Source organism: Lolium rigidum, chromosome 6 (assembly GCF_022539505.1).
Source record: "Lolium rigidum isolate FL_2022 chromosome 6, APGP_CSIRO_Lrig_0.1, whole genome shotgun sequence".
Classification (NCBI taxonomy): Eukaryota; Viridiplantae; Streptophyta; class Magnoliopsida; order Poales; family Poaceae; genus Lolium; species Lolium rigidum.
The window spans coordinates 11,093,677-11,105,923 of record NC_061513.1 but is presented as its reverse complement, the minus strand read 5'-3'; the positions used below and the strand labels follow the sequence as shown (position 1 = coordinate 11,105,923).

Here is a 12,247-nt window from a genome sequence, read left to right as displayed (position 1 = left end):
TACTTAAAGCCTTCGTCGCGAAACCCTCAGTACCGAGAGCCACAATACGGAAAACCTTACTGAGACACCGCCGCCGCCAATCCTATCTCGGGGGATTCTGGAGATCACCTCCGGCACCCTGCCGGAGAGGGGAATCATCTCCCGGAGGACTCTTCACCGCCATGGTCGCCTCCGGAGTGATGAGTGAGTAGTTCACCCCTGGACTATGGGTCCATAGCAGTAGCTAGATGGTTGTCTTCTCCTCATGTGCTTCATTGTCGGATCTTGTGAGCTGCCTAACATGATCAAGATCATCTATCCGTAATTCTATATGTTGTGTTTGTCGGGATCCGATGGATAGAGAATACTATGTTATGTTGATTATCAATCTATTACCTATGTGTTGTTTATGATCTTGCATGCTCTCCGTTATTAGTAGAGGCTCTGGCCAAGTTTTTGCTCTTAACTCCAAGAGGGAGTATTTATGCTCGATAGTGGGTTCATGCCTCCATTAAATGCTGGGACGATGTGACGAAAAGTTCTAAGGTTGTGGATGTCTTGTTGCCACTAGGGATAAAACATTGATGCTATGTCCGAGGATGTAGTTATTGATTACATTACGCACCATACTTAATGCAATTGTCTGTTGTTTTGCAACTTAATACTGGAAGGGGTTCGGATGATATCCTGAAGGTGGACTTTTTGGGCATAGATGCATGCTGGATAGCGGTCTATGTACTTTGTCGTAATGCCCAATTAAATCTCACAATATTCATCATATCATGTATGTGCATTGTCATGCCCTCTCTATTTGTCAATTGCCCGACTGTAATTTGTTCACCCAACATGCTATTTATTTTATGGGAGAGACACCTCTAGTGAACTGTGGACCCCGGTCCATTCTTTTACATTGAATACAATCTACCGCAATACTTGTTCTACTGTTTTCTGCAAACAATCATCATCCACACTATACATCTAATCCTTTGTTACAGCAAGCCGGTGAGATTGACAACCTCACTGTTTCGTTGGGGCAAAGTACTTTGGTTGTGTTGTGCAGGTTCCACGTTGGCGCCGGAATCCCTGGTGTTGCGCCGCACTACATCCCGCCGCCATCAACCTTCGACGTGCTTCTTGACTCCTACTGGTTCGATAAACCTTGGTTTCTTACTGAGAGAAACTTGGGGTTCCCAACGGGCGTGTGCTTTACGCGTCATCACGCGTCGACAGCCTTCCCAGGTGCCTCATCGAGCATAACCGTGTCGGACTCCTGGGTTTCAGCACCCTCAGGTGAAGGAGTAGTTGCAGCCGTGCCCATGGGGCTCACTGGATGGTGTACTTGCCGGTGGCGGGGCCGAAAGAGAATATGACATGCATCTCGCCGTAGTTCGCAATGGGTACATTCAGGAACTCCGCGTTTCCGATCTACATATCCAGGGGCCCATGCGTTCATCGGTACATATATTCGATGGGAAAGACCAAGACTCCTCGACAGCCAAATCGAGGAGGCCAACATCAAGTAGGATGGCAACTTGGCGTAAGAAGAGCACTAGGGACAAACCACCATTATTAAGTTCAAGGCCGCCTCGCTCCCTTCCGGACCGCAACCCCCACGCTGACCGCTTACTTCGGGACCACCACCTCAATCCCCACCGGCAGCCCGAATCGCCCAACTTGAAGAGAGACACGGGGTTCTTCTCCGTTTTTTACGAATAAAATCCTACAATTAAGAGAAACATCAAACAATACAAAACACCAAAAAAAAACAGAAAATTACAATGAAATCCTTAAGATGCTCTTCGTCTTCAACCTCCAGAACATGTTGACGGTGCGCCACCGCTGCCACTCCTACATGAGTCCGCCTGGCATTGTTGGTTGCGGACGGGAAGTCGAACGGGTCAAGAAGCCCACATCCATACCGGAGACGAAGAAGGAATAACCTCCGATGAAGCTCCATGGAAATCCGGAGATCTCCCCAGTTAGAAGAAGTTCTCAAGAACCACACCACTCCCAGAAGCTTGTCGACGTCGCCATCAAGATGGGGCTAAAGCCGGGAACACTTTATTGAAGAAGACGCCGTCGCCACCACACCATGCCTTAACCCCAAAACCACAAAAAACGGAGCACTCTCGCCGACGGGGACCGACATCCACCACGCATAAATTGGGGAAGGTCGGCGGCACCGACGGGAGGCGGCCAGGAACCCTAATCGCCTCCTTGATCGCCTCTCTGGAGATGTACCTGTTCCAGGCACGGTTTTAGGTAATATTTTCTAGACGTTAGACTACACAATATGCATAGAGGCTACTTGTGTTATTTGTAATTGTTTAGTAAGATAATCAATTTACTCCTGGTACCAACTAACAAAGCAAATCCAGCATATATGTTCATAGCTAGCAAGCGGAGGAATTAAGTTGCAAAACGTAGGCTTGTGAATTCTGATCGTGGTGCACGCGTGCAACGCGTGGACACTAGTAGAGGCTGAGGACGGGACATGCATGCTGCGTTTGGAAAGCACCGGCCTTCACACGGCCGGCCCATCTCCAAACATCCACCCATCGACGATACAGTACGACCATATACGGTATTCGTTTTTGTTTCCGATCTCGCGACGACATATAAATAGATCTACATCGAAACTCCAAGATCTAGCTAGCCCTGCCCATCAAGGTATCGGTGATGTCGCTGCTGCTGCGTGCCACCGTAGCGGCCGCTCGACGAGGACTCGGCCGGCCTCCCTCCGCGGCGACGACGACGGCGGTGCATGGCTGTCGCACCATGGCATCATGCTCCTCGTCTGCCCGAACTAAAACCATGAAGGTTTGCTCCGCTCGCTGGCTTCTAATTAAAAGCTCTTTAATCGATCAGTTAACTAATGGCTGCTTAAGTGCGTGGGATGCAGAGAGCGCGGATGTGCCGCCTGGCCTTCTTCTACGGTAGTGGGTCAGTGATCGCTTGGAGTCTGCATGTAAAGGTGCGTTGCAGGGAGGAGATGAACAGAATAGACAAGGAGATCAACAGAATCCGGGAGGAGAGAATCGAGGAGATGAACAGAATTGACGAGGAGACCAAGATCATCCGGGAGAAGAGAATCGAGGAGCAGACCAATCGCATGGAGGAGATCAAGATAAAGGACGACGAGATCAACAGAATCCGGGAGGAGACCAAGATCATCCGGGAGAAGAGAATCGAGGAGCAGACCAATCGCATGGAGGAGATCAAGATAAAGGACGACGAGATCAACAGAATCCGGGAGGACATCAACAGAATCCGGGAGGAGACCAAGAGAATTGAGGAGGACACCAAGATCATCCGGGAGGGGGGGAAGACGGTGCAAGCCTCAAACGATGAGATCGTCGTCTTCCTCAACAAGCCGGTAGACGTCGCACCGGAGATTGGTGATCCGTCACCGTGTAAGGGCGAGCACCATCCTACTAGTACTAGACGTAAATACTTGTTCTCGTTAATTAGTACTCCCTCCGTTTCAATATATAGTGCCTATAGATTAATTTTCTGCATTTGTTTCATAATATAAGAGTATATATGTATTTATTTGCGAACAACCCCTTCCACCGAGATGAGCTGAGTAGCATGTTTACCTAGTAATGGCTGGGTTTATAATTATCTTATTTCCCAAAGGACTAAAATTGTAGCATAAGCTAGCGAAGCTGTGTGCATGGATTGATATAGTAGCATGTTTTTCTGGTTAATGGCAAGGTTAATTATCTTGGCAAGGGCTAAAGTTTTTACATGGATTGATATAGTAGAGGACCGTGATACTTCCACCTTCCACTACTAAGTACTAACATGAACTTCTCTAAACGAACCTAGCAACATACACGGGTGGACTAAATATGCAGGATTGGTCCACTCAACACAATCTAACAGCTCGCGTTAGCCTAATCAGCTCTATTTCGTGCATTTAGCAATTTACTTTAATGGATTCTACTCCGTCCACTTGTGTCGCCTAACCCGGAATCAACACCTCTTGTGTAGCCGCTGCATTTGACACTGCATGACAGCACTCCCATGTCCATAGATGGCGCACCCGCTACCTTCCTAGATGGAGCCCTCGTTGCTTGACTACATGCATGTTCGCCTTCTTGGATGGCACCCTCGCCGCTCGGTTGCATGCATGTTCGCCTTCTTGGACGGCACCCTTGCTGCTAGACTGCATGTTCACCACCACCTTAGCTCAGCTTTGCATTACATCGCCGGGTGTGGACGCTCCTCCACCACCTCCTTATTGCTGTCGCAATGTCACCTCCTTACACCACCTTTGCCTTCGTCATAATGTAAAAATGGTGATCAGTACGTTAACTAATATGCCTTATGTCAATCTTTGTAGAAATTGCTTGCACTCGAGCAAAGTTTACCACTGCCTGCTACACCGATATAACTGGCTAATGAAATTCCTAAGCCAGTATAACTAGCTAATGAAGATCATGTGCATAACATAGCTAAACGAATTTTTCAGCTCACAATAATTTGATATCAAAACAATCATCTATTATGTGTTCTGAAACGAGTGATACATGTTATGCCAAATTGATATGTTTAGTATACCTTTCTTAGTAAGACCCTCCGGCCCATATCATTGCATGCCACATATTAACATTATCATGGGCACAGACACAGAGCTTTTGAGCGGTTTAGGGTGAACATGGGTTCGACAACGTATCCCACCGTGCTCTTGCTCTTCCTCTTGGTAGACTGTAATAGTCGTGTTGGCTGCTCTCGGTTCCGGCTATAGCTTCCTTGGGTGGCATTGGTTTTGTGTGTGTGTAGCGTGTCCGTTTAAGCTGGGGTCAGCATCGTGTATCTTGTTCGCCGTTAAGGGCGTTATTAACTTAATGCTGGGCCTATAGCATTTCATCTGAAAAAAACCTGATCGATGAAAGTTTTAAACCTAGGTTTCTGAATTCTGATCGAGGTGCGCTCGTGCAAGGCGTGGACACCACGAGAATGGAGCGTGCTGCGTTTGGAAAGCATCGGAGACATGCCTTCACAAGGCATGTCCTTCTCCAAGAGACGACAATACATGCCCCATATATACATTGTGCATTTGTTTTTGATCTCGCAACGACGGATAGATTAATTAGTACTTTGTTTATCTAATTATATGGCCCGATTATCTTATTATCACAACTACTGAAATTTCACAATAAATGACCCGACTTCATCAAATGTTTGATAACTTTCTTTTTGCATCTAGGTATGTGTGTTTAATCGGTTTATATTATATTAGACCGTAAATTGTTGACAGAACATGGCATTGATCAAGCATCATTGCAAACAAAATCGAAATGGGGAAGCCCAGCCTATGCATCAATCGATGCATACGGCTTTTATTCTGATTTTATTCAACAAAGATCTTCCAAGAGCCTATATTACAAAACTCGAAGCCACCACTCAACATCTACAAACCCGACAATGGGTGAAGAAAAATACCATCAGGGTTTCATGCCGTAAAAACACAAACAACGCCCCACCAACAAAAAAAACTAGGGGCATCAATGAGTCACCCTATGATGAAACAGAAGCACACATCTGCTGACCATGGGCGGATGCGAAGCACACATCTGCTGACCATGGGCGGATGCCTCATGCCCCATCACCGCCATCAACCGCTGATCCATTTTCAGGGAAGAGATCCGCATAGCCCTAGAACACCCCCACCCTGCCCGAGCCCATGTCCTTGTCACTGAGGCCCCGTTGCACCACGCCACTGAGACTCGCAGTCATCGACACGATAGATGCACACCACTCCACCAGATGCATCCACCATCGAGCAACTGCTCAAAAAAACGATGCCCCAAGAGGTAGAGCGACGCCGACAATGCCTCCATGGTCTGATCCATGATACCCAAATCTGGGGTTTCGTCAGAGCAGCACGAGTGAGTAGACGCTGGCTGCGATGGTGATGCCTTCAACAAGATAACAACGCGTGTAGACTCCACCATTGCCTGACCAACATATAAAAGGAAACTGGGTTTCCTCTTGAGCCACCGGTGTCTAGGCCACGCAAGAGGATATCAACACTTGCCTCTATCATTGCACCATTTGGGGGCAGCCTTTGGCCTTTCTAGTGGAGGTGGGGATTCTCCTCTCTCGTCCCATAGTGCAACAGGGGAAGATGGGACCAACAGGGAAAATATGGTCATTTTTGGCAGAGCCATCGTTGAACGGCATATGGCGCTGAGATTTTCCGAATATCTCTTAACTATTCAAGAAATAAAGAGATATATCGAATTTCTCTTGCTCTAAATAAATTTATGTTCCTAGAACCGATAAGGAGATTATCTGTGTGCTCAATAACTTTTGTCATTTAATCCTTTCTCCATTCTCATCTTACAAGGTTTGGGCTTTTGTATTTTGTTTCTCCGACCCCAAAAAAAGGCATAATTGAATTGCTTAATCAACTTCTACTAAACTGATAAAATAACTCTTCTTTTCTTTAGGTTTGAAGCCTAATAGTTCGTTGCTAATCTCTAGCAACAATATTTGTACAACACTTCACTGAATTTTTTTAAAAGTATACATAGTGGGGAAACCCACTGTCCAGCCTAAAAAAAAATTTCTCTTTTGGGGGGAAATCCTCATAATGATTTGGTTCTTGAACTATAAATAATTTCATTTTTTTCAACTGGAGTAATTGACATTCATCTTACCATACTTATTTTCATTCTAAATAATCCTTATTTTTAAATTGACACGGATATACAACATGGTAACTGTTGGTTTTCCCCTTGTATTCTTGATTCTTTGCATAGTAATCCCGACGCGTACCAATGTAGTAACAAATTATGTTGGCAACAGACTGCTGCATGTTGGGTTGCACGGATACTCGCAGTCAATCTGTTTCACTTCTTGCCTCCTTCGAGAGTACCAATCTCCAACAGCTTCTGCAATAGTCTGCGACACAAAATGGTAACCAAAATGTATCAATCCAAGCAGCAACACAATGCGTCAAAGATAACGTGGATAGTCTGATAGTGCATTTTAAACTCCTTACGTTGTTTCCAAGCCTTGGGGAGATTGGTGAATTCCAAGAGATGCCATAGAGCGTTTGGCAGTGGGTGAAACATGAATCGATGAACATGCCCCAGTCCCCCTTATCTTCAACAACCTTCAGGTTATTAACCATTGAATTCCTGAACCCTATCGATGAAGAAAAGCAAGTATTTTGTTTTTCAGAAGAGAATAGGCAGAAGTACTAAATGAAAGAAGAGAAAAAAAAAGATTCACAAGCTAAGCCAACCATCAAGAACTTGAATTTGTGTGGAATTGCAGTTTCGGATATTATTCTTGCAACTCAACCATGACTTATCAGGAGAGGATGAAACTGGTACAAGGACGTTTTGTATCTATGAGGAAGAATCAGTAATAAAATTGTGTGAACATCAACAAAGAAAAGTGGATAAAAGAACATGAAGAAAATATTGGAAAGTACCTGCCATGAATCATACCCAGAGTTGAGAATAAACATAGGGGTGCGGATGCTCTTTATAAGCTCAGCTGGGAAGAAACACTAGGAGCAACATTATGTCAGCTAATGAACTTACTGACATAATCTGATGGCAGGCGTAAGTGTGGGAAGCAAATCAAATTATACAAGAGAAACTACCTCGGTTGGCTCCTTGTTGGCAAGGCATTCCTTAGGTAACACTTCTCTAACATTCTGGAAAAAAATTAGCAGAAAAATAAAGGGAGAAACAACTCAATGGATTTTGGTAGTAAGTGGCATCAATTACTTGGATAGGGAAAAGTGTGATGTTCACAAGACTAACTGCATGAAAAAACATTGTTTTTACAAATCCTTTTCTGGTAGTCATGTTTTGGATAAAAGTACAAGTATGTTAACAACACTAACAAAAGACTTGATTATAAAAGAAGGCATATGTCCTAAAGTCTGAAGCACGTCCTACAGCAAACCTGGAGGTGAACAACTCCATCATAGACAGACCAAAAGGACCGTACTCCAGATATATCCTTTCTGCAAAGTAAAGGTACTTTAGTTGAGGTGCACTGCTAGTGGATCACATCTATTTTTAAGAGTCTTACACGTCAAGAAAAAAGCCAGCATCAGCAAGGCATTTAACTGAAACCTCCCGAGGAAATCTTGCGCTAAAATCATCGCAATGCAGTATCGTGGCTAAACCACCAGCAGAACAACCTGTAAGAAGGGCCTGAAATGTGAAGGAAAGTCAGGTTGCTTCATTTCCGCATGGTCTCGTTTGCAACAAAATAGCTAGCGGGTGTTGCTGAAACTGGCAGAGAGATATATATGCACGAAAGATGGTTCTGAAAATATCATGTGAAATGGGTAAATTAAGTACAACCTGTGTAGCATTTGCAAGTCCTTTCCTCATGAGTTCATCAATAACCGCTTCATAGATGTGCAATCCTCTGAAGTGGAGTATGCTTCCATCCTACATCATTACCAACAGAACATCATCGCTTTAAGCAATCAAAACAGCGAAATCAGACCAGGATTCAGAAAACTCACCTGCGCCCGACCTTCAGTGTCACCAGAAAATGATGCCCCATCGCAATACCGTACATAGACTTTGTTCCAGTTGTAGAAATCTAACAAAGAGCTGATTAAAGTTAGTGAAAGGACTTATCAAAAAGGTCTCATCAGCTGGCTTTATCCAAATGAACAACAAGAGGGACCGCGTGAACATTGATGCAACAAATAAATAAGGACTGGTATGCAAAAGAGAAGCTTAAACAATTACCGGGATTTAGTTGCTGATCACTACCGAGGATCCCTGCGCCGCCGAACAGTATCGGTTTCATGAAGTTAGATGAACCTAATGCAGACATTTTGCGGTTCGAACAATCTTTGACTGTACTGCACCAACCTCCTCCCTGGATAGTTTGATTTAGAAAAATGTAGGTCTCAATCAATTATTTGCCTTGCCAGCGATGAGTCCACTTGCTAACCATGCCCAATCGTGTAAGAACACATTTTTTATCGAATAATAAATTGTAGTACGTACGGATCCATGTGCGTTTGATCCAATTTGCTTAATAAAAAGTGTAGAAGGGACTCTATCCGATTTGTTAAAATAAAAAGTAAAGATTGAAAGATTCTCTTATCTTCAGTTTGAACTTTTTTTTCCAAATCTGCTGCTGGCTAAATTCATGCGAGACATGAAAAAACACGGCAATTTATGAGTAAAAGAATGAATGAGTGATGGATGGATGGTAGATTGGTACTACCTCTAGATGGACGAGCCACTTGCTGGCCCCGTCGCCGGAGCCTCTCTGCAGGTGGTACCCCGGCGGGGTTCCGTCCAAGCACACTGCAATGAAATCCCATTGCCAGTCGGATGGATGTGTTCATGCAAGAAAGAAGCAATACGCAGGATGAATACCGCGTACCTGCTCCCTTCTCCGTGGCACCTGCTAGGAGGGTCAGCTCGACGGGCTCCGGCGGCGCGCCGAACAGCCTGCAGCAGGGAGGGTCGGAGGCGGCCAGCAGCAGGAGCAGAAGTACCAGAACCGCCGCCGTGAGTCCGCATCCCCATGCTCGGCTTCTTGGCGGAGGCTGGCGCTGTTTCGGGTGCGGGGCGGGGAATAGGAGCGGCTCGGTCGTGTCCGCCATTGCTGTTTGTTTGGCAGTGTCACGGTATGGAGGCAGGCTGCCTGGTTTCTTATTGCAGAAGTGGTGTCGACTCCACTCCAACAGTTGCTTGCCGCCGCAAACATCTTCCACCTGAAAATTTATAATTTATAATTCTTCAACCAACCGTCTGATGGTGCGCTCGCTACCACTAGTACGACTTCAATCATTTCAGTGTGTTAATAGCATAAAACCTGAAATTAATTTGGGCGGCTTTTGAGCAGTTGTTAAGATTGAAAATCAATTTTCATAAAAGTGAATTGTTCTGTTTCGGTGATGCCCAAAACGATACGGCTCTATATACAGAGTTATTTGGTTGCGGGCAAGGCCAATTTCCTATTCGTTATTTGGGTATTCCGATTCATTATCGGAGACTTACAATCGCGGAATGGAAATTAGTGGAAGAAAGATTACAAAAACGCCTTAGTAGTTGGAAAGGTAAATTGTTGTCCCTGGGAGGAAGATTGGTACTCATTAATTCGGTACTCACAAATATGGTACTGTATATGTTATCATTCTTCATCCCACCGAAAGGAATTCTGCATAAACTCGATTACTATCGATCCAGATTCTTTTGGCAAGGGGACAACGAGAAAAAGAAATATCGACTGGTTAAGTGGAGTATAGTTTGTAGTCCCAAAGATCAAGGAGGGCTTGGAGTTCATGACCTGGAGGTCAAGAATTCAGCTCTTCTGGGTAAATGGCTGTTTAAGCTACTTACTGAGGATGGGACTTGGCAAACTATTCTTCGAAGAAAGTATATCGGTTCGAAGACATTATCCCAAGTGGTTTGAAAACCTGGGGATTCTCACTTCTGGGCTGGTCTTATGGCGATAAAAAATGTATTATTTCGCCATGGTACTTTCTCAATCAGGAATGGAGCACAGATACGGTTCTGGGAAGATGCTTGGCTAGACAATGCACCCTTAAATGAACAGTATCCTGCTCTGTATAGGATTGCTCGTCGCCAAGGTGATATCATTGCTACTGTAATGGCTACCTCACCTCCGAATGTGACGTTCAGACGGGTCTTACTTGGACAAAGACTTGTGGCATGGAATACCCTAATTCAACGGCTCGGAGATATTCATTTATCACCTGAACCAAACGAATTTAGATGGAACTTTCATGTAGATGGTACCTTTTCCGTAAAATCTTTCTACAATGCGATCCTTCTTTCTGATTTACCAGTTGACAACAATAAGAAGATTTGGAAGATGAAGATACCATTAAAAATTAAAAAATTTGGATGGTATCTTCATCGTGGGGTTATTCTCACCAAAGACAATCTTGTTAAGCGGAATTGGCATGGAAGTACACGGTGTGTTTTTTGTCATCAGGACGAAACAATCAAACACTTATTCTTCCAGAGTGCCGGTTCACGAGATCTATATGGTCTGTCATCCAAGTAGCGTCTACCTTGTATCCTCCAACTAGTGTCGCCAATGTCTTTGGCAATTGGCTTCATGGTATAGATTCAAGGTTTAAGTTGCTTCTTAGGGTGGGGGTGCTAGCAGTTATCTGGGCGCTTTGGCTATGTAGAAATGACAAGATTTTAATGACAAAAATTGCTCTTTGTTGTAGGTCATCTACAGATGTACAGGTATTCTCTGTTCATGGTTACCTCTACAGCGAGTGGAGAACCGAGAGCTATTTACGGAGGTCTGTACAGGGTTGGAGGCTACGACGAGGGATACTTTTTTCCTACATGGGTGGCAGCATAGTCTATGGATAGATGCCCCACCTACACTTTAGGCGTTATCGCGGAATGGAAATTAGTGGAAGAAAGATTACAAAAACGCCTTAGTAGTTGGAAAGGTAAATTGTTGTCCCTGGAAGGAAGATTGGTACTCATTAATTCGGTACTCACAAATATGGTACTGTATATGTTATCATTCTTCATCCTACCGAAAGGAATTCTGCATAAACTCGATTACTATCGATCCAGATTCTTTTGGCAAGGGGACAGCGAGAAAAAGAAATATCGACTGGTTAAGTGGAGTATAGTTTGTAGTCCCAAAGATCAAGGAGGGCTTGGAGTTCATGACCTGGAGGACAAGAATTCAGCTCTTCTGAGTAAATGGATGTTTAAGCTACTTACTGAGGATGGGACTTGGCAAACTATTCTTCGAAGAAAGTATATCGGTTCGAAGACATTATCCCAAGTGGTTTGAAAACCTGGGGATTCTCACTTCTGGGCTAGTCTTATGGCGACAAAAAATGTATTCTTTCGCCATGCACTACAAGAAAAGTTGCCATGGCCGACGAAGTTGAAGTCGCGCCGTGGTTGCTGGTGTACCATGGCCGACGATTTTGGTCCCTCCGTGGTGCATGTCAAAACTTTTTTTCTCGTTTTTGAGGCCACCTAGCCCGACGAAAGCGGCCAAAACGTCGCGTATGGTGGCCCGGGACGTGGTGCATCGCGAATTCTCGGGTTCGCCGGCCGAGTCAACGCAAATCCGCACCGCCGAGGGATGTAGGGCCCGGATGGCAGCCTCTCCGGCATTGTTTTTTTCTTGATCGCGCCATCTCGTTCAACGTTCTCCGATCGAGCCGTTTACGATGCGAGGATCATGGGTCCCGCATGTCATCCTCTATGAACCAAAATTCTTTCTATTCTTGGATTTTTTGACCCCG

At 44.9% G+C, this 12,247-nt stretch overlaps 1 protein-coding gene across 1 annotated transcript; it reads right to left on the bottom strand.

Moving 5' to 3' along the window:
* Positions 1-6,595: 6,595 nt before the first annotated feature.
* LOC124664770 (pectin acetylesterase 5-like) lies at positions 6,596-9,592 on the bottom strand. Its single transcript, XM_047202211.1, has 12 exons — positions 9,370-9,592; positions 9,208-9,290; positions 8,721-8,853; positions 8,489-8,568; positions 8,322-8,411; positions 8,044-8,168; positions 7,915-7,975; positions 7,607-7,660; positions 7,433-7,510; positions 7,241-7,346; positions 6,995-7,140; positions 6,596-6,894 (listed from the first exon to the last, which is right to left on the bottom strand). The coding sequence occupies exons 1-12, from the start codon at positions 9,590-9,592 to the stop codon at positions 6,784-6,786; spliced, it is 1,290 nt and encodes a 429-aa protein (XP_047058167.1). The 3' UTR covers positions 6,596-6,783.
* Between the last annotated feature and the right edge of the window lie 2,655 nt (positions 9,593-12,247).